The 22,083-nt window shown below is 35.7% G+C and overlaps 1 protein-coding gene across 1 annotated transcript in view; it reads right to left on the bottom strand.

Annotated features, from left to right (window-relative positions):
* ARHGAP5 (Rho GTPase activating protein 5) overlaps nucleotides 1–22,083 on the bottom strand; it is a 46,178-nt gene that overhangs the window by 23,348 nt on the left and 747 nt on the right. Inside the window, exons 2-3 of the mRNA XM_009290372.2 lie at nucleotides 14,684–18,582; nucleotides 3,054–3,201 (exon numbers count right to left, since the gene is read on the bottom strand). Of these exons, the coding sequence (XP_009288647.1) occupies nucleotides 3,054–3,201; nucleotides 14,684–18,406 (3,871 nt within the window). The 5' untranslated portion in view covers nucleotides 18,407–18,582. The remainder of the gene's footprint in view (nucleotides 1–3,053; nucleotides 3,202–14,683; nucleotides 18,583–22,083) is intronic.

Here is a 22,083-nt window from a genome sequence, read left to right as displayed (position 1 = left end):
CATCCAAAACAAAGCAGAGAAAACTCTTTTTCACACTGCATACTTTCTAGCCTCAGTCACAATTTAGATGAGTGGGTACAAAGCACCGTCTTGTATAATTTCATGAGGCAGAGATAGGGAACATTAAACATTAATATTAGCCCTTCAATTTGAGATTAATCATATCTTTGCAAAAAACCTACAATTCCGCCACCGTGCAAATTACGTGTGGTAATACAAAGGGAAGGAGCTGAAGTCCACGAAAGTACCTTAAAAGGAAAAGCTAAACAAATATGTCCCCTGTAAGAGAAATATACTGATTAGCCTCATTCAAGAAGACTTGGAGAAGACTGCACTTCTTGATTAAAAAGACAATGCTAGTAAACACTGGTATTAAGTTCAGTAAGTACTGATAGCAGGCTGACTTGCTAAGAGACAGCTGAAGTATTGGATGATTCCCCAGGGCCAAGCAGTTGACAAAATAGCTTTATCAAATGGGAATGGTACCATTCTGGACTCCAGCCTGAAGCCAATAGATCCTGACTTGCCTTCTGCAGATGGATCATCTCCAAAACTGTATTTGTGGAATTTTCTCTCAGACAGTCCCCAAGTCAGTGATGTGAGTCTATCTCAGTACAGGATTTGAAGGCAATGCAAGTGAACATCTTCCTCTCTCAAAGGCAAGAAATATGTTCTATCGGAACACTGCTTGAAACTCATCAAATGCCTACAGAATATTAACCCAATATAAAAGTAATACACACCAAAAATAAAACTCCCACAGCCAAATTTGGAAGTTGAAAAGAACAACCAAAGCTACTTACAGAGAATCGAGAGCAGGAGAAAGAAAATTGTAATACAGATCAAAAGTAGAGGTTTTGTTCCATCTTTACCAAGTGCTTAACAGAAACAGCAGGACAACTACTGTCTTCACAGCCACAAACAAAGCATGCAGACGGCACAATGTTTGTCCAGCTTACACATATGGCTAGAATTAAAATTCTCCAGCTTTCAGTAGCTGCATAGCAGCATCCCAGGATGAACTAACGTATACTGAACCAGCTAAAGAAAAAGCAGTACCTCCTGAGTCACCACTTTTGAGGAGCCCCTCACATTTTGAACATAGCAGCAGCTTAACTAAACATCTTATCCTTCAAAGACAGGTCATTAGAGGAGAATAAAAGTGTTAAATCTTCTGGGTGCTTGAGTTATTTGATGACTATGAGGAAAAAAAGACAAAGAATCATGTTCCCACACTATTATAGTTCTCTCTCTCACCCCATAAGCTTTGTTTCTGAAGTCTACCACAAAGTCAACAGATATCAGACAACATTACTTTAAGCAAATACAATTTTCTTTAGATCTGGATTTATAATTTTGTTGTTTGAAAGTATTCTTACAAAGTTAAACATGCTCAAATTTAAGATATTACTTCTAGATTCTACAAACTCTTCGAAAAGTCATTTGGTCTTCATTACTGGTGAATGTCTGTTTTACATAGCTATACATAGTAGCTGTATGTAGACATTTTTAAAGAACACAAATTCAGACAGTGACTCACCCATAAAATTATGGTGGTTTGGTTTTGTTTGTTGGGGGTTTTTGCTACATACAATAGCAAATACAAAAAATATATTAAACTGTCTATACCACTCTATTACTCCTTGCCCTTTTCCTCCTTCCCCATTTTTTCCTGGGTGAGGTGGGGAAAGCAAAAGCAAGAGGGAGGAAAATACAGCTCTTACCTTTAGGCAAGGAATCAATAGGAGGTAAAGGTTAAAGACTTATACTTACATCTTTACTTATAAAGAGTCATACTTACATCTCTAACTACCAAAAGATCAGTGCCTGAAGTTTCACCTAATTTTTTTTATTACAATAATGTAGTATATAAGTCTGCAAAAACAGCTCTTAGGCTCACTACCTGTAGTAGTTCTTCTGGAAACACTATTCTTATAGATGGCAGTAAAACTGAATTTTAGTTTAAGAAAACCCTTCAGTTTTTCTTTTGCTAAAACTGTTACTGTCATCTTACAGCCAAAATTGTATTACAGAACTAAGAAAATGTTGAAAAAAGGTGCTGTTTTACTTTATGCTAAACAATATTGAACTGCAGACACCCATCAAAAGATGGTCCTGCTCATGTTTCAGCTCCAGTCAGTCAGTCTCACGCTCTCATTTGCTTCAAGTATAGCAATACAGCATTTATACAACTTCAGAGCAAGCAAGATCTGCACACTAACTGAAAACTAGTGCTCGCCATCTTTAAAAACAAAAAAGAAAACACCAAACAAAACCCAACCACAGGTCACTCCCAAACCTCAAAACACCTCCCCACTCCCAAATGCAGTCTTCTGTCGGACCAGCAAGATCGCCTCATGGTCACACAGTAAATAGGCTGAAAGCAGCAAGAGAGGGGACAAACACACAACCAGGGAGCCAGGGAGAAAGGAGAGAGATGAAAACCATACTGTGAAATTTCACCATCATGCAAACACATATATGTTAATATTTTACCTTAAACTAGAAATCTGCAAGTTAAACAAATTGCTTAACATTTTTCATACAGAATTACACAGTATTTAGAAAAGAAATGTTTCCATCTCTGTAACAAGTTAAAATGCAAAAATAGGTTTACCAGCAAAATAAAGAAAGCAAGCTGACTAATTATGCCATACCAAGTACCTGTTTTCTGCAATTGGAAAAAGTGGATTTCAGAGCTTTTTAATATATGAAGTAAAATGCAGTGGCAAGTGAGACATGTAAGACTGGAATGCCATTGGGTTAAAAGTAATTTGGCATTAGAAAATGGTATCAGTTATTTAAATTACAGGAAACAAATATTAAACTTCAATGTTTGTCAAAAAGAAATTAAATATTTGTGCAAATAAAGACAAAAGACCATCACATATTAAACATACAATTTAGAGAACATATTCTACTTTTAAAATGTGCTTTTCCCATAATTATTTATTTCTAGGATAAAATTCTAGAAGTACTTTAAAACAAAATGAGAGGTTTTACTCATTATGCAAAGTGGGAAAGTCTTTCCTCCAGTAGTTCTCTTATCTTACCTGTATCTTCAATGAATTGCACACATTTTTCAACAAACAGAGGTATCGGTTTCTCAGGTGTAACCAGATCCTGTAGTGGCATCCCAAAGTAATTACTTTCCCAGTTTCTACGGATTGGAGGATTGAATGTCTTAGTTTTCTTTTTTGGCTACAACAAAACAGAGTTATTTAAGTAATATTCAAGTAGTATTTTAACTATTGTTAGTTAAAATGTAGTATATATATATTGCAACTATTCAGTAAAAACAAACAGATCATACGTCTATCAGACATTAAAATTCCTCTATGGCAAACTGAATAAGAGCGTACTTTTAAAATAGCAAACGTTAGATAAAAAGCACTCAAATAACTTCTAATAGATTTGGTCATTTTTGTACCACATTAGGAACAGGATGACCCAATGCACCAGTAATTGAAATACCATGGGAACAAAAATAAACACACTACTTGTTTAGAGTGCTATGACAAGACTTTACATACTAACTTTCAGCACCACTCACCAAGGAATCTACATGAATCACATTTGAACCACACCTCTATAGAAATTTCTAGGACAAGATTGTGAGGTGTCATATCACAAAAAAAAATTGAGCGTCTTCTGTATGCATCTTATTAAAGATACTAAATAATCTTCATATTGCAGCTATGCTAGAAACATGATGATGCAGAATGTATAGTAATCAGAGTTGTGTGTATGTCAGAGTTAGAGTTGCAGGCACTCCTATTAAGCATGATTGCTTTATTACAGGCACAGGATTTTAGCCAATAGAAGGTTTGCACCCAATCAAATCTACTAAGATGATGAGTTTCATATGGAGTTTTCTTGTTTGTTTTGATCCACCCCCACCCCCCGATAGAGACTTTTATCAGTTGAACTGATAAATCACCTTTGAATGATTACAAGAATTATATTGTATCAGATACCATGTTTCATCTCTGAATGTTGATGAAAATATTCAGAGATGGCCATATAAAGTAGTCAATCTATTGGCTGTACTGTGGCAACTGAATGAGGAAACTGAATGAACACCACCATTAAAATCTAGCATTTTATCTCTAAGTTTATATACAGTAAGAAGTTAGTTAAAAGCAGTTACTTTTTCATATACAAACTCTTCAGCCAACATCTTATAGTACAAAATAAAAGAAAAACAAAAAGCAAACCAGCCAGATTTAAATTTAATAACAAAGTTTCTAGAATTTTACAATTTATAATAAGACTACACCTCAATTAACTATTAAGACAAAACACATCTCCTTTCTATGTTTTAGATCTAGAAAAGTCTTGAATTTCAATCTGGGTAAATAAAAAAAAAACCAAAACGGTTAACTTCTAGACTTTTGTACCATCAAATTTACTTAATCGGTCCTTACAAACTGCCTAGAACTTCAGGTTAGCGAGGTACATATTCATGATTGACTTGCCCACTGAGAATTAATGAGATGAAGTTGAACTCTAGAGGGAGAAGTGGAAACTACAGCCTAAAGAACATTTCTCCAACTATCACCCTACAGCACCTGTGGAACTTCTCCAACACTTGACGAAAAAATTTGTTAATCAAAGCCTTTCAATAACCTAATTAAACAAGTACGGCTTTTTATGCGGAATGCCTCTTTGTAAGACAGCTTGTGCTTCTTGAAATCAGCAGCAGAGTACCCGTGATTGACCATAGTAACAGAAGGTTAACAAAAAATTAGGCTTATCTTTCAAATTTGGGATTTCTATAAAAGGTTTGGCACTTACAATTTAGAAAGAAGGAACATTTATTAGAGAGTTCTTCAAAACATTAGAAAGAAATTGCTCTCCAGCAATTCATGTCTCCAAGTTTTACATTAACTGAAAATTTAATAAAAAGTTTAGGGGAAAAAAGCTTAGGATAAAACTTTAGGATAAACTTTCATGACTAAAGCAGACAGTATCTGAAAGCATTCTTTTCAACTGTCAACTCTTTGCATAACATTAATCATCTTGGGTAAGATATCAATGGTTCAACCAGTATATGCCTTCGGATTAGAAACAGCTTTTTCTTCTTTCTTCTCCCCTGCTTTGAAGTCCCCAGTACTCAAACTAGTTCATTGGCCATTTTCTCTTTAGTGGCAAAAACGTATTTATTTACGCAACAAATGTGTCTAGTTCTGATGAGCAGCAGCTGAAAGGGCGAAGTTTAAGCTAAAGGACATGTAAAACTCAGTGAAAACATTTTTGTCAAATGTTGAATGAAAGATCATTTTAGAGATACATACATTAACACAATGAAAAAAGCAAAACCAATTTTTTTTTTCCCAAGGTGGTCAGTGCATATGCCCACTATCTTAGAATAAATGCAGCAACACTCAGACTGTGCATTTCAGACCCAGCAGACAGAAAAAGACTGTGTGTCTTTGATTAAGACATAATATTAGCATAACATAATTAAATATAAACAAATTTTGTTGGTGTAAGTGGAAAGCAGTCTAGTTAAAGGAATAAACTAGGATTTTACAGAATTTTTATGACAATTATAATAGTAAAGAATATTATTATCTATGTAGAATACCTGGAAATTGTATGAAATATCAAATATGTCTGCAAAGCCGGAATAAAGAATGTTTTTCTTTAATAACTGTCCTGCATTTAGAAGAATGGTTGTAAGAGACTGAGTTATCAAGTATGACATTATAAAAAAGCAGAAGCAGAAACGTTTCTTAGATGAAATGTCTACCTGAAACAATCAAACAAACATTTTCATCTCCAATTTGGAAAGTGAGAATTTGTCTAAAGAATTTAAAGAAGAATAAATAATAAAAGAATAAAGAAGAAAAGAAAAGAAAAAACCCTGAAGTCCTTTTCAAACTGATCTAGAAGTAGAGTAGAAGAGATGATCATTGCAGGGCTATTCCATAAACATGAAATTAGGATTTCACAAGGCAAAGTTACAATAATAATTTTATCAGCTATTTCCTATTATGTATCATTATGTATTTTGTCTCTCTCCTGTCCAATATTTCTTAAAATACCTCTCTATGATTTCCCTTTCTTTCAGGGCATGTGAGTGGGTAAACTCTTCAATGATAGCACAGATCAAATCTTCCTGGAAATAACACTATCTGCAAGATCTTCACACAAAAAAAAAAAAAAAAACTTTGGCAAATTAACAACAAAACTTTAAGGTATTAAAAAACCACCATGTTATTTCCTGATTTGAGACTTCCATACTCCTTAAGTTGCACGTCTAGACTTCTTAAGCGGAGACCTCGTTCTGAACGAAAAGGCATGTTACTGTGCAAAAGACCTGATCTTTGTCAAAAGATTAACTGACTTCAGGAAAAAAACACAGGTCTTATTTCTAACAAAAATAAGTGTTAGTGAAAGCTTTTTTTTAATCCCTGTTCCCCACTCTGAGAAAATAGCAGCTTTTCTGATCCATCAATCATAGCAGGGAACTTTTAAATCTGCTAGTCAAGATGATGAGTATCATAAATTTTTCTGTGTAAAATTAACTTTTTAAAGTTCTCTAATGAAACAATATTTAAACAAAAACACTGTTAAACATTAAATTATTAATTTAGTTAAACAGCACCTGAAAAAGGTGAATAATTTCTAAATTCCTAGATTTTGGCAGAGAGATATGATTTTGCCACAGGTATTTTTAGTTCAACTGTTCTGCCCAATACACCTAGTCCCCACGATATGGCAGTCACCTAATACTGCATACAGTGAGCACTCATCTAGGCACAGTCAAAGACAATTTCCTATGCTGCTTCTACATCATAATAAAAGGTCTAATAGGCACCAAGTTAGAGAAGACAACAACCAGCACAAAAGTTTTGTTAGCTAATCCTAGCAAAAAGCTCATTGTTTCACATACCACTGTTTTATGTTAGTAATTAAAACACAAGCCTAGCACCATAAAGCTGAAATCCTTAGTTTTCATATAAATATGTTTTTTTAAAAATTGGTTGCTACACTAATGTTGAGCTTTCCAGCATGGGTTTCACCACTTGCTTCTTGCCAAAGACAACTTCTCTTCATACCCTAACAGAGGTTAACGCCAAACCTCCAGCTCATCCTTAAATATTTTGGCAGGAAAGCATTTTAACTCTGAGAATCCCAAACTTGCCTTGCGTTGCTGATACCAAAAGCATTTACCTGAAATATTGCTTTAATTGCAGTAGTTTAATCACTGAAACGTGTTGCAAAAATTAGCTGAAAAAGTCCTAATAAAAGACAAGGTAAACATGAAAACATTTATTCTAGCACGGCACAGTATCCAATTCTTGATTTCAAAACTAGAAATATTATTATAAAACACATAAAACCATGAAAATGTAGATTTAAAGTATACTCAAGATTAACCCTCTTGACTGTAGATAACAGGGAACCAGCTAAGCAGCACTCATCTTCTAGAGAGAAACTAGGCTGAGACTTCAGCCAGCTGCGAGTCTTGAGAGTACAATGCACTTAAATACAACCTTTTAAAATTAACTTAGAAAACGAAAAAACTGCCCAAACCTATCTATCAAACCCCTTTATGGATGGGTGGCTTACTCTAGCAAGTCCTCCCTGTTCAAGAGGGGCTCCCCTTCTTTTTTCCCCTCTCACTTCCATCCCACCAGAACTACCATCATAATTTATTTATCAAAGGGGAAATTCAGCCACTTCTCTACCTCCCACACACTTTATTACTACTTTTAATACAAAGGAAATTTTCTGCTTGCTTCATTTGCAGTCAGCCCTAGGGTCACAGAGGGCAAAGTCAATATTTTCAGGACTATTAAAATACTTCATAAAACCACGTACCATGAACAGCATTCATTTTATAGGCTTAACAAAGTATTTGTAATCTCCAATTCATGGCTAGCTTGTCAGAAACTATAGGATATATAAATAATGCAGATGACGGTCCCTAACAAGCTCTTTCTTCCCCTCATGCCTTCTGCCATTTTTAGAGTTCCAGCTTGTTACACTAAGTTTTAAACTACAGAGGCTCAAGAAGGCATATGGCTCCAAATATGCATTTTAAGAGTGCTAAATTTGAACAGATGAAAACTGAAACTACAGATTTTGATATTTCCTATACTCAGGGGAAAAAAAAAAAAGAAAAATCACTGCACATTCCAGTCTGAAGTAGACAGTGCTTTGCTAAGTCAACCATTGAATTTACACAAGAACAGCTGAACAAAAATGTAAGCTGATCTCCCGCTTGTCACATGTTTACCATAGTCTTATTAAAACTGAGATCAACACACATGGGTTATACAGTTCCTGACACTATTTCAGTAAATAGTTTCAACATAAAATTTCATATAGTTTTGAAATTATAATGAGAGCAAACAAGTTTAAACATAGGAAAATAGATGTCAAACCTGCACTACTTATACTGTGTTCTAAAACAAGTCAGAGTAAGATATGTGAGAATTCGTCTAGGTGCTAGTGGATTTTTCTTGCTGAAATAGAGACAAGTTTTCAGATTAATTTAATTTAAAAGGCATCTTACAATCATCTTGGTGTAAAGGAAAATGAAAAGAACATAATTCACAATCTTCTTTGGAAGCAACAAATGTTGTTTGCAAACAAGGTTACCAGGCATAAAGTTTTATAGCGCTGTTTTTCAGATTTAATTTAACAACACAGCTGGAAACTCCAGTCACCAAAAAAAAAAAGCAGAGAATCAGACCTTGAATAATGAAACTATTGGTCAAATAACAAATTTAGCGAAACTTTTTCAGATTTAATAATTTTTAAAAATGGCATGTCAAAGAATTATCACTGGTCAGTCAATTTACTATATTGTTTACAAGATCTCTGTAGATAGGATTTGTTTTCAGAAGTACTTAAAATTTCTTCCATACAAAAAAAAAGAAAGATACTCATACTAATCTTATTCCTACTTTTACAAATGTATTAACAAAATAATTCTTCCGTAACAAGGCAAGAATCCTGCAGAATTTATTTCAAGATGAGGCTCTGCCTTTCCCTTTGCAGAAGTTTATTCAGGACATTTGCTGTTCTTGATATGCTGGGGAGGATAAAAAGTAAAACAACTATACTTTATAGGAGGGGCAAAAAATACAGCCTAAATTAGACACTCAACGTATCTCAAAGTGTTCACAAAGATAAGAGCTCTAAATTAGATGGGTAAATTTTTAATATTCATCAATTCCATTGTAAAGCTAAATAATAAGGGTATTAATTGTAACTATATGGAATAGCTACAGGTTTCCAGATCAGGCAGGCTTCCTGCTGTACAGGGAATTACTAAATTAAGACAAGGGTCACAAATAACTTGCAATTATTTAATGTAGTAATAATAATAATAGATAAAACAGTAATAATTGATAAATAATTTTAAAAATATTTCTATCAAGCTTGTTTACACATGAGAACAATGAAAAGCCATGGAGCACTGTGGTTTGGGCCTCATATCAATGCATAAACTGCATGACAGTTGCAGCTTTAGGGTTACTGCACACACATGAAGAGGTTCCTCCTGTCTGAGATGTAAGAAGGCTTCCTCCAGCAAAATCCTTATCGTCCAGGAATGTTCACTGCCCTTTCACATCCTGAAATTCTCTGCATTTTCTCTCTGTTGCTCCGTATCTCCAAACTCATCAAGTTGAACTGAAGACAAAATTAATTTATTACATGGCCTGCAAGGCTGCTGCTTTTAAAGAGACTGGTGTGTACGAACACACAATAGTATTCTACACTAGACCTTAGTATTACAGTGTTAAAGATTCTAATAGAGATAAGTATCTACTTGTAGTTCCCACTTGCAATTTTTGAAAAAAGACACGGAGATGAATGAGCACACATCTCAGCTGGAGAGGCCTAACTTGGCAAAGTGGAAGCAGCTGAGGTAAAGTTGCCTATGAACACTGTGCCTAGTTCCTCCAAGTTTGTAAACACTGGTAAGGAAAGAAATAATCAAACATAGAAAGCATGTTGACATAGGAGAGAGTTTACTGTGGAAAATGCACTTAATCTGAGAGATAGTTTGCATAGTAACAGCAGAAAGGATGAGGTGCTTTTTCATAACAGAAACTTTTACAGAAAAAGTTCCATTGGGAAAAAAAAGGCACATCATAGCTTAACAAATATTGGCATACAACATGCACTTGAAGCTTTCAAGCACAGTGTGCGCACACAACTCCACGCCAACTTGGCTAAATAGTCCTATGACTCTGAAGCCAGTCCGCTTTCTTTTTTCTCCTTCTCTCCACTTTTCTTCATATACTTCCCTACCAGAAAAAGTTTAACAGTCCACTTGTTAACAGCACATGCAATGCCATACAATATTTTTTTCAGAACATTTAGAAACATGGTAATAACATAAAATAGGATAAAGGTGGGTGTATCACAAGTTAGACCATGCTAGACTGATTCATCCTTCTCCATTGAAAACACGTATTCTTTTCTAAAGGCAAAGAAACTACAATGATCAGTTGGTTTTACCAATCTGGACTTTAGTAAGGTATTCGATGGTGGCATATAGGAAACTATTGTGACAAGTGGAGTAACAGAAACAGGATGATACTCAACAACAAAAAGGACAAAGTCATAGACTAATGGAAAAATCATGCACTGGAATGTGCATGTACTATAATGTACATGTACTATGCATGTGTACTATACGTGTGTGTATGTACTATAATGTGCATGTACTATAAACCACTTGTACTATACGGTAGGAAGTCATTAGCTGGAAATTACCAAGGACAAGAATAGGCCAAAGGTTCCTAAAGTGACAATAACTGCAGCTAATAAAAAGTTGGGTGCAATCACACAGTTGTGTCAGGTAGTAATTTCTAGTACAGATCAACAAACATTAAGATTACATGATGCACTGCTATGACATTCTTTGCAATAGCATACACAGTTTCAGTCATCCTCACTCAAAAACATAAGTTCAGAGGGAATTACAAAACCTTTTTTAATCTTCTAAAACTCAGGTCAAGAAGCAGCCATATTCTGTTCACCTGTTTGGAGGTGACAGACACCACAAAAGGAAACAACATTTCAGGAGAAAGGTTACCACAAGGAAAGGTGAAAACTGGAAATTGCAAGAAGATTCCTCACCAATACAGAGGACACAGAAGTTCTGGAGGAGTTTTACAGAATAGTGAGAATGAGGGGATAAAAGTTTTCAGAGGAATTATTTCTGTGATAATTGAAAACAGTGCTCAAGGATGGTTATTCCAGTTCTGACTACCAGTATATAGAAACAAGATCTGAGAACACAAACACACTATTATGAACAGCAATGGGCAAATAATTCCGACCAAAGCACGCTTACTTAACTGGTCTGGGTTTCAAATTGTTTAATTTCCTTTGGTAGTAAGCAATGTTAGAAGACCTTGCAAGTAACTGCTCGCCACAGATTTGTCATTGCTATACTTTCCACAGTAAAACATTTTAATTTATGCTTCTGAATAGCAACAAGTATAACAATTCTGAGTATTTACTTCTGCCTTTAATAACGTGTTCACGATAGATTTTAAAGAGTTTGGTACATATGCGTTAGCAGATCAGTCAAACTACGGCTGTTAATTTCAGTGTTGTAAAAAGGAACTGTTGTTTTTCCTATTCTATTGTTTGCCAAAACTCACTCCCTCCTTCCCATCAATTTTTTACTTGAATCCTATGATCGCTCTACACCCATCCCCCGCCTCCCTATATCTGTCCTACTGCCCATACCTTTATATGAATTCATATTGTAAGTTGGGAGACCGGGGTCTGAAAGCATCAGGATAGAATGAGCATCCTTCAGGCAAGGTCATGTCTCTTTCTTGAAACACATTATCCTTAAATGTTTTCTTACTCTGGGCCTGTCTTTAAAACATTTTCCAGAACCTCCAAGAGGAAAGTAAATAGCACTTTAAGAAACTTTCATTGTGTTTAACTTTAAAGTAATTGCCATAAATGAGGGGAAAAAAAAGCCAAACCCAAAAAACCCAAAACAAACCAATGCCCCCCAACGCAGTTTTTAAAAAAATTCTAAATGTAAAAATCTGCATAGGCAAATTCTGTCTCTACATGAAACCTGCTTTGCATAACTGAAAACTGAAGTGCAAAAACACAAATGACTCTGCATAGGAGCTTTCAGCAATACCATACAAGAAACCCACCCAGAAACACTACATCTCAAACTCCTCAAGCCAACAAAGATGAAAGGAGTATCAAGAATGTTACATCCTATCTGGGCTATTTAAAAAGCAACAGCATGCTACAAAGCTGATTTTAAAAAAAAAAAAAAAAAAAAAAGAATTTAAAAAAAAGACCAAGTTGTAATCTTTGACAGAGACAATGAGGACCTCAGACTTCAAAGGTTGTGTTTTTCCAAACAAATTCATTTTGTTCATAAGATTTCTGTATCTCAGTCACTATAATTATAGCAAGAATAGTTACACGTGTATCTTATGTTCCCTTTACATACAGCTGAACAATTTAGAAGAAGTATCAATAAGAGCTTTAAGAAATACTCAGAAAGGAATACAAAAGTTTTATTCACCCCTTTCACATTCAAGGGGTCAAAATTATTAAAAAAAACCAAAAACAGCAAGCAATCTGTAAATAGTGGTGCACTAATATCCCTCACATGGACTAAATAACACTCAGCAAGGAAAATACCATTTGAATCTTTTTTGAGTTTTTGTGATTACAGACTGCTAGCTGCTCATCTAAAACAACACAGGAAAACATGGTGAATTAAGTTCCAAAACTAATAAAACTGCCTCTCTCTTGCTAAAAAAAGTCAACAGTTAAGAAAACCAAAAAAGTATATTACAAACTAGAATGACTCATCACATGAACTGGAACTACTCTCACTTCAACATAATGCAAGTCAACGCACATAGAAGTCACTACTTATCAAAAGCACTAAGCACTCAACATTCTTAGATATTTTGAATGCTTGCAAACATTTTAGATATCAAGTTAAATTTGCTTTCTCTGTCATTACAATAATTTTTACTTCTACTATTAAAAGTTTTCCTGTGACTAATTTGAAAGTATCAGCCCTGGACCACAACTTGCAAGTAAAAAAAAAAAAACCACCAAAAAAACCCCACCCAACAAAACCAAGAGGTACGTTAAAGAAAACTTGAAACAACTCTTGTACTCTTCAAGAGCCTTAACCACTACAAAAATTTAAAACAGCCTGAAACTATTGACTCAGGTTGCCTCTTAACAGGCCAAAGCCAAAAGTAGAGGCTTTGGTAAAGATATCAGGGGGTTTCCTGAAACAATGCCAGGAAGATAAGATCCCACTATACTGGGTCTACACAGTTTAAACATAAATATCCAACTTGGAGGAGTTTTCTGTCAACTCAACACAGCTGAGACAGTAGGAAGATTATGAATATTATATTTCAATTTCTATGTAGCAAGATTGTTTCAGTCAAAAGTATATAAATTATTCTTTTTAAAAACATTTAAGTTTCCCAAAAAGAGTAACTTCAAAGCATTTTTAACCGTATGATTTTATACCCACAAGACATCATTATCTATGCTTATGAGTAAGCCTTAAGAAAATTTAGTGCCCTTTAAATCAGTCATGTGTAATTCAAATTACAGCTGCATACTAGGAAATGCAATTCAGAATTTAATCTATTAGTAAAATTTAACTATGGTGTAGTGGAACAAAACTTATTTCTAAATGCTATTCAAGTACTATCAGATTTAAGCTAAAAGGGACATTTTTAAAATGCTACAAAAGACAACATTACGAAGGTTGACTTATTTTGAGACAAGAAAGAAAGTATCTAACTGACCAGGTACACTCCTGATTTAACATTAAACAAAAACTATATGCAAGACAATGATTGCTAGCCTAAAATTAAAATCTAAACTATAAATAGTATACATCCAGTACCTATACCACAACACTACCTTGATATAATAATTTTTAAGACAGTAAGTCAAAAAATAACTATCAAGCATAAAGATCAAAATAAAAGGTGGACATTTTCCAAGCAGAATATCACATTATTATTTAGAAACTCACACTGGGCAGGCATTTTGTTCCCTTTATTTTGTTTGATTAGAGAATTGTACAGGTAGCACAGCTTTCAATTTGATTATTTGCTTGCCCGCACCAGGAAAATGCAGCAGTCAGTAAAACCACTATACAAAGTTTCCTTTTCATGCTCGTTTTAGAGTTCCAGGCAAACAACTGAGAATTGAACAAGAAACCACCCCTTTCATTCACCAGCCCTGAACTTAATTCCAACAGCCAGAGCTGCAAGAACTGAAAGAACCAGTTCTACCCAAGAACTTATAAAGCAGGTTTTTTGGGTTTGGGGTTTTTTTTTTTGTTGTTAAAAAAAAAAGATGTTATGATTAACAAAGAAGGATCTGTGAACCAAATTCCGCCTTCACTTACTCATATGGAAGGGAGACTGCGCATGTACATACAGGTGAAAAGAACTGAAATGTATTGAACAGCTGATTAAGTAGACAAACCATCTCATTCCCTCAGGTTTGCTAGTTCTCAGCAAGTTAAGTAGAAACTTGGACAAAAATCAAACAATGCTACATCAACATTTTAAAGCACCTGTTTCAAAATAGGGTGCAACTCTTGCATATTTTTACTCTTCCCTTCTTACAATGCACCAGAAGTTGTAAATAAAATTTAAATCATTTGACTTACCTTCTTATCTTCTTTTACTTTGTGGGTTTTCTTTTTCATTTTTTTATCATCCAATTCTTGATCTGATGTAATAGCAGGGTTATCTATGCCACCCTTCCATGTTTCAACAGGTGAAAGAAGTGGGTCTTCTTCACTTCCACGATGTCTTCCTTTTCTTTTAGTTTTAGAAGTGGTGAAAGCCTCATCATCACTTGCATCCGAATGTGTTCTCCTATAATAAGACTTCGCTTTGCTGAACAGAGTCTTAGACTTATATTTGTATTTTGAAGGCCTTCTTTCCCCATGACTTTTGGATATTCTATCAGAAAACCCATTTTCTTCCTCACTTTGGGTATTTATAACAATTGAGTTTCGAACTTTAATAATACGATTCTGACTATCATCTGGAACTGCGTAGATATCATCTGCAAAGCCTTTATGTTTGAAAATAGTGTCAATAGGTTCAGCATAGTTGTCAGATTGGTCTATATCTTCTGCTGGTGCCACAGGCACTCTAGAAGGTTGTTTCCTGGGGTTTTTGCCAATACCTGCCTCAATTGTTTTCAGGAGGTTAGGATCCAGTTTTTTCACATTTGTTCTTGGAACAAGTGGTTTCGGTTTTATTGGAGGAGGCACTTTATGGTTGCGTTCATGGTCATGACAATTGAGTGGTGTACTGTGAATAGGATACTCATTTCCTTCCAAATCCAATCGGTACTTTGAACGGTCACTAGGTGCTGGGAGTAACCTTACATCATCACCAATTGGACTGTAAGGTGGTGGTCCTTCAGTATCATCCTCTGAATCTGGATAATTATAGTCAAGGGAACCTCCTCTGGGAGATCTTGGAAAAACATCTTCACTTGTATGCGTAGTTTCCCTTGTGCTGTCTGACATATAAGAACTTTCAATCATGTTTTTCTTCTCTAATACGTCACTGAAGAACAACGTGAAAACCTCAGTTTGACGATGATATTGAGATAATGAATATAAAGCTGTAAACTTAGCAGTAATCTCTGTTGCTATGTGTTCTCCTTCCGTCATGAGTTCTTTGATTGCTTCATTCTCAAAGAAGTCTGCCTGGCTATCAGTAACAGCCACTAACTGGACAGGAATCGTATCCTGAACTTCAGAAAGAAATGCCCGAAGCATTCCCATGGATGCCTTCCGCTTCGCAGAATAGACCAGTATATATCCATGAACAAGTTCATCTTTCCTTACACCAATTGAAGAATGATATGATAATATAGTTATCTGTATTCGACGCCTCTTTTCACCTATTATTTTATCAAGCATCAAAGAATTATTCTGGCCAGCCTGAGCAGCACTACAGGAGTGAGAGTCAAGGAAGGGTGAAAGAATAAGATCCACACTAAATGGGTCACCACACATCGCACACATGACGATTCTTAAGTCAGCTTCTGACAGATCTTTAATGGTGGGAACTGGACTTACAACATCAAAATTGTGTTTAACTGCTTCCAGTACTCCCCTCAGAGCTTGTTTTATTTGGGTCTCATTAAATTTGCGCGGATATGTTCCCGCAGGCACATCTACAAAAGGACATTGTAATTTATTGGCCAATTGCTGTCCCTGATGTCTCAGAATAGGTAAATTCTTGCTAACGCTGTCCCTCTGGTTAGCCAGTATTAACGTAAATGGAAGATTAGCCATATACTTGTCTCTCCTTATCTGAGATGCTTCAGCCCTTATTTTTGCAATGCACTCCCCAATAAAATTCAGTGATTCAATAGAGTTAAACACACAGAAACAACCGTGTGGTTTGAAGGCTGAGGTCCACAATTGAGTCAACAGGTATGGGGATTTTGCATCAACTGGCCTAAGATCTAGTTCATATATTTTTCCATCTAATGCATATTCATCATCAGTGGATTGTGTCCGAATTTCATTTGCCAATTCTTGTGCAAGGCCATCTTTCCCCAAAATGAAAAGATTGACTTTATCAATGTTGGCACTATCGTGGTATAAATTTGAGCGGCCATGGTCTAGTTGCAGAAGACTGTTGGCAAGTAACTGCTCTACTTTAATGTCCGTGCAATTTTGGCCACTGAGACAAGTTTCTTTAGTTGGGTGATAAACAAATCCTATATGTTTAAGCAGAAGAGATTCTCTATCAGGTGCAAGTTTCTGTAAAGCTTTGTATCTAGGTTCTTCACTCAGAACTGCATGAATTTCACTCATTTTATCTGAACTTGGTGTTGCATTAAGATCCAGGTCATAAAACAGCTCTGAATGTTCAAAAAGCATTTCCTGAAACTCCTCTTTGGCTTTTTCAACAATCTCCCTCTGATGCCTACCATATACTTCCTTACTATCTGCATCAGTAATGTATTTGAATGCTTCGTCCTCCACTACAAAACATAAAACTTCTTCCCATGGCTGTCCAGGTGAAATGAACTGGATTTTCTCAAGAGTTTTTTTGAATTTCTCCTTCATTTCAACCCTCCTTTTTTCAGATATAAGATGCTGCACATGGTTTTGATAAACTTTTTCTGCCTCCAGTGTAGTGAGAAGGTCAAATGGAATCCTTCTGTCATTCACTTTATCTATATGGTCAGTTTCATCCCAGGGCGTTTTTTCAAGCACTACAAAACAGGACTGGAAGTCAGGCCTTTTCTCCATTAACTTCAAGGCTTCTGACCAGCTCAAGTGTTCAATCTCATCAAGATTTGACAGAAGAGTATTAAGGGCTCTTGGCAATGCATTAATGTATTCTTCTTTTCTTTTTCTAATATGTTCCTGTTTAAGCTGCTCTATGTGTTTTGAAAACGTATTTTTGGCCTTTTTTGTTCCTTCCAAATTTATGTACTCTTCATAATCAGGGTGGTTTTTCAGTTTATTACTAACGGTTTTCCAAGTTGCATGATAGTCTCTCACAGTTTGGACAAGTTTCTCGAACTTATCTGTTGCTGTAACAACTAACTGTCTTTGAGTTTTATAGGCATCCAGATAGGGGATTATTTTAGGTTTACCACGAGTTTTATCCATCATTTGTACCAGTGCAGTAAAACATGTTTCAACATTGACGTTGAATCTTGCCGATGTTTCCACTACCACAAGGTTCTTCTTATTTGAAGCAAAGGCCTGAACCTCTCGCAGATAATGATCCACACATTCATCACATTTCGTTGCTGCTATTATTATGGGTTTTTTAGATTTTGAGAGCTGGATATAGAGATTATTCACAAATTTAAGTTGATCATCAAACTTCCTATTGCATCCTTGACTTACGTCAATGCACAATAAAAACCCATCTATGCTTAATTTCCCTTCAGGCATTTGTTTTTGCTCAAAGTCTTGCTCCAAGCCTAGCTGATCTGTGCAAATGTACATTAGTTTTTCTGCTGACTGCAGTTTGGAGGCAGCTGCACGTTTTATATATGGTTGTAAATTCGTACTCCGATGAGGCAAGAAAGTCTGATCATCAATGAACTCAGTCTGTTCAATTACATGAATTCTGCACTCAACTCCATCCTCACCACTTTGTGTTACGTCACCCCAGTACAAAAAGTGATCGTTGTTAACAACTCTTCCTCCAAAGTCAATTGTGCTAAGCACAGAGGTATGCTCAGGATAATATTCATCTGCTTTTGAACGAACGAATCTATTGCACAAACACGACTTTCCAACTCCACAATTACCTTTATCCTTTTCAGTTCCAGACAGTCCAACAACACTAACAGCATAAGATGGGGGACGTGGCTCTTTATTTTTTGCCATCATAACTTTCCTCTCATCCTTTTGCAATTATCAAGGTAACTGCATGTGGTTTTCATTCTGGAAAGGTTCCTACAAATTTAAATTGTATATCCAGGGTTTCAGAAATAGGTTTCAGTTGTTCTTGCTTTAGCTGGTCATTGAGAGAACCTCAAATAATTAGGATGAGGAGCATCATCTTCCTAAAGAAAACAAAGAGGGGAAAAAAAATTTTAAAGATTGAAGGTATTTTCTTTCTAATATTCATGAGAGAAGAGACTTTAAAAAGCACTTTTGCTTGCTCACTCTGTGAGCAAGCAAACACCCTGTTTTCTATGTATATGAAAATTTTACCACTGCTTTAAATGAGATCTTAAACTCATAATTCATTCACATTAATGCTATTTATATTATAAATTCAAAAAGAAACAGTTTTTAGGCACAGTTTAATAATAGTTCATCACCTATTTTGATAGGTGATCAGCACACTTAAAAAAAAACCAAACACCAACCCACACCCAAAATCCCAAATTACTGTTTTCCTTCATAGCTTATGGGCACTAGGCACTAGAAAGCATTTTCCTCTACAATAAATACAACAAGAACTCTAAACCCAACCCAATATTCATATACATATATCTCTATTCACACCCATACTTCCACTAGATAGCATGCTTACCTGCGTGAATAACACTACTTTTGTGTGCATTTGTAGGTTTGGTTTTAGGTTTCAGTAAAGAAACTTTCAAAATAAGAAGCTGTAAAACCAGAAAGTTCGCAATGTGGCTCAGCTGCTATTTGCAGAAGTAAACTACTTGATTTGTATACTAAAAGTAAACTGCTTTTAAGAAGTTTCTAACCTGAGTTCTACAGAAAAATACAAATATTGTCATACAGATACTAGGTACAGAAAAATAAGACTTATGTCTGAGATTTTAAAATTACAATGTAGTATCACTCTTTATCTCTAGAAAAAACAAAACCTTTTAATGACTGTAAACAAAAACTACTATATCTACACTCAAACTTCCACAGAACTATTACAAGGTTCCAGTGGCTTTATTGAAACTGTCGTCAAGTATAACAATTACCACTAACTCTCAGTTATTAATCAGAAGACTTTGCTTACATACATACTGCAAATGGAAAGATATTTACTGCTTTAGAAACAATTACATTATGAGGAAAACATACAAAATTGCATGGCTGAATGACTGGGCCCAGCAGGTTGTGATCAGTGGCATGAAATCTAGTTGGGGGCCAGTAACTAGTGGTGTACTCCAGGGGCCAATACTGGGGCCAATACTGTTCAACATCTTCATTAATGACTTGGATGATGGGGCAGAGCGTACCCTCAGCAATTTTGCTGATGACAAAACTGGGAGGAGTGGCTGAAACACCAGAGTGTTGCACTGCCATTCAGGGAGACCTTGACAGGCTGAAGACATGTGCTGACAGGAACCTCATGCACTGCAAAGACCTGCAGACTGGAAGCAGGACTTTTCCAGCCAGTTGGCTCCCAGCAGCTGAAAAGCAGCTTTGCAGAAAAGGACCTGGGGATCCCAGTGGACAGCAAGCTGAACACGAGCCAGCAACGTGCACTTGCAGCAAACAAGGCTAACAGTATCCTGGGTGGCATTAGACAAAGTATTGCCAGCAGGTCAAAGCAGGTGATCCTTCCCCTCTACACAGCACTGGTGAGGCCAGACCTGATGCCCTGTGTCCAGTTACAAGAGAGATATGGAGCTACTGGAGAGAGTCCAGCAAAGGGCCACTAAGCTGATGAAGGGACCAAAGCATCTCTCATATAAGGAAAGGCTGGGAGAGCTGGGACTGTTTAGTCTGGAGAAGAGAAGGCTCAGAGGGGATCTCATCCATCTGTACAAACATTTGGAAGAAAGGTGCAAAGGCAGCAGAGCCAGACTCTTTCCAGTGGCATCCAGTGACAGGGCAAGAAGCGACAGGCACAAACTGAAACACAGGAGGTGCCATATGAACACCAGGAAACACTTTTTTATCGGGAGGGTGTCTGAGCACTGGCACAGGTTGCCCAGAGAGGTTGTGAAGGCTCCCCACGGGAGATATTCAAAAGTCGCCTGGACGTGGTCCTGGGCAACCTGTTCTACGTGACCCTGCTTGAGCAGGGAGGCTGGACAAGACGACCTCCAGAAGTACCTCCTACACCATTCTATAATTTTGTGAAAATATTTTGATAAAAATACTTTTCTCATTTTCTTGGTAAAAAGAAAGCTATCACATGGCACTATAAATGAAAGGTACACACTACTGTACTTAACATATTTGGTTTTACATTCCTGGAGTACAAAATAACAACATAAATATATGTAAACAAACCGGTAAATAGCCTTTACATGAAGGAAAAAGTATAATGAGCATCAATACTGAAATTTTAGTCTCAGTATCTCAGTTTTATTTGTTATGTATTTTGTCATTCTTAGCAACAATTTGTTGAGAATGATACTGTAGTACCTTCCTTTAGCTTTAAAAAAAGCCAAAAAACATGTAGGATCTGTCACCCAAAAAGCTCTCAAAATCTGCTTTAATACTTGTAAAACTACTTCAAGACTGCTAAAACATATCTGAGTTTGAAGACATGCAGCAGTAAAAGAAGTATTTGTGTCACTAAAAGTTGCAATAGAAGATAAAAATATTGAAAACTTTTAATATCTTGTATAGAATCAATGCCTGGCCAACAGAGCTTTCCAACTTACTAACACCTAGTAATAGAAAACTGACATTCTGATCAGAAACATAGTGCTTATGTAACAGTATTTGTAATGAAATTCATTGACCAAAATATAAAATAAACCACACATATATAAAACCAGCTTTCAGTTACAGAAATCACAGTCAAGTATCATTTTATAACGAAGTATCAATTTCATTACAAAATGAAGAGGAAAGTAAACTCGGTCTAATTTTTATACTTGAGAGTTTTTACGTTGCAAGAACTGAAACTTTTATGCTGTGTTTTAGGAATGATTTTTCTTTTGTTGTTTAAATCAGCTTACTCAAAGACACATTTAGAAAGATAACCCATATTTTAAATTCTGCTTTTTACTGTTTCCACTGTGTTTTTTATATTCTTAAAACACAGAATTTAGAGCTAACAGAAAATGGCTCTGGGAATAAAAATACTTAGCAAAAGTAAATCCTTCACAAGCAGTGTTTATATTATTACAAATAAACCCAGTGTTTTCTTTCTAAAGCAAAGCTTATCATAGTAGCGTCATTCAAACTATTAGAATGAGAAGTTTAGTCAGCACTTCCACTATAAAATGTTTCCTGTTTACCACAGCACAATACAGATTTGTCGTGGACTAAACTAGAACACAAAAATCTTCATCCACGGGATTATTTCATTTAATCAGGAAGACGCTGTCAATTTGCAACTAGTTTATAAGAAACAATCAATACTTTCAGATACTCTGCATCCTCACTTAGCACAGGTTCTTCCTCCTCCAGCAATAAACGTTTTGTCAAATCGCTACATTTTTAAGTGAGTACATACAAAGAGTAAGGTGAAATGGGACACTGAAAGTGAAAACAAACACAGTCTCACAGAATTTCTGACATGGAAGATTTTCACCATAGTGGGAGCTGATTCACTAAAGATATTTAAAACCAGTGTGGTTTTCTTTTTTTTTTTTTTTTTTTTTTATACATTTTTTTCCCTCCCTTTT

The sequence above is a fragment of the Aptenodytes forsteri genome, unplaced genomic scaffold (assembly GCF_000699145.1).
Source record: "Aptenodytes forsteri isolate BGI_AS27 unplaced genomic scaffold, ASM69914v1 Scaffold108, whole genome shotgun sequence".
Classification (NCBI taxonomy): domain Eukaryota; kingdom Metazoa; phylum Chordata; class Aves; order Sphenisciformes; family Spheniscidae; genus Aptenodytes; species Aptenodytes forsteri.
The sequence above is the reverse complement of the archived record's forward strand: the minus strand, read 5'-3'. Positions and strand labels throughout refer to the sequence as shown.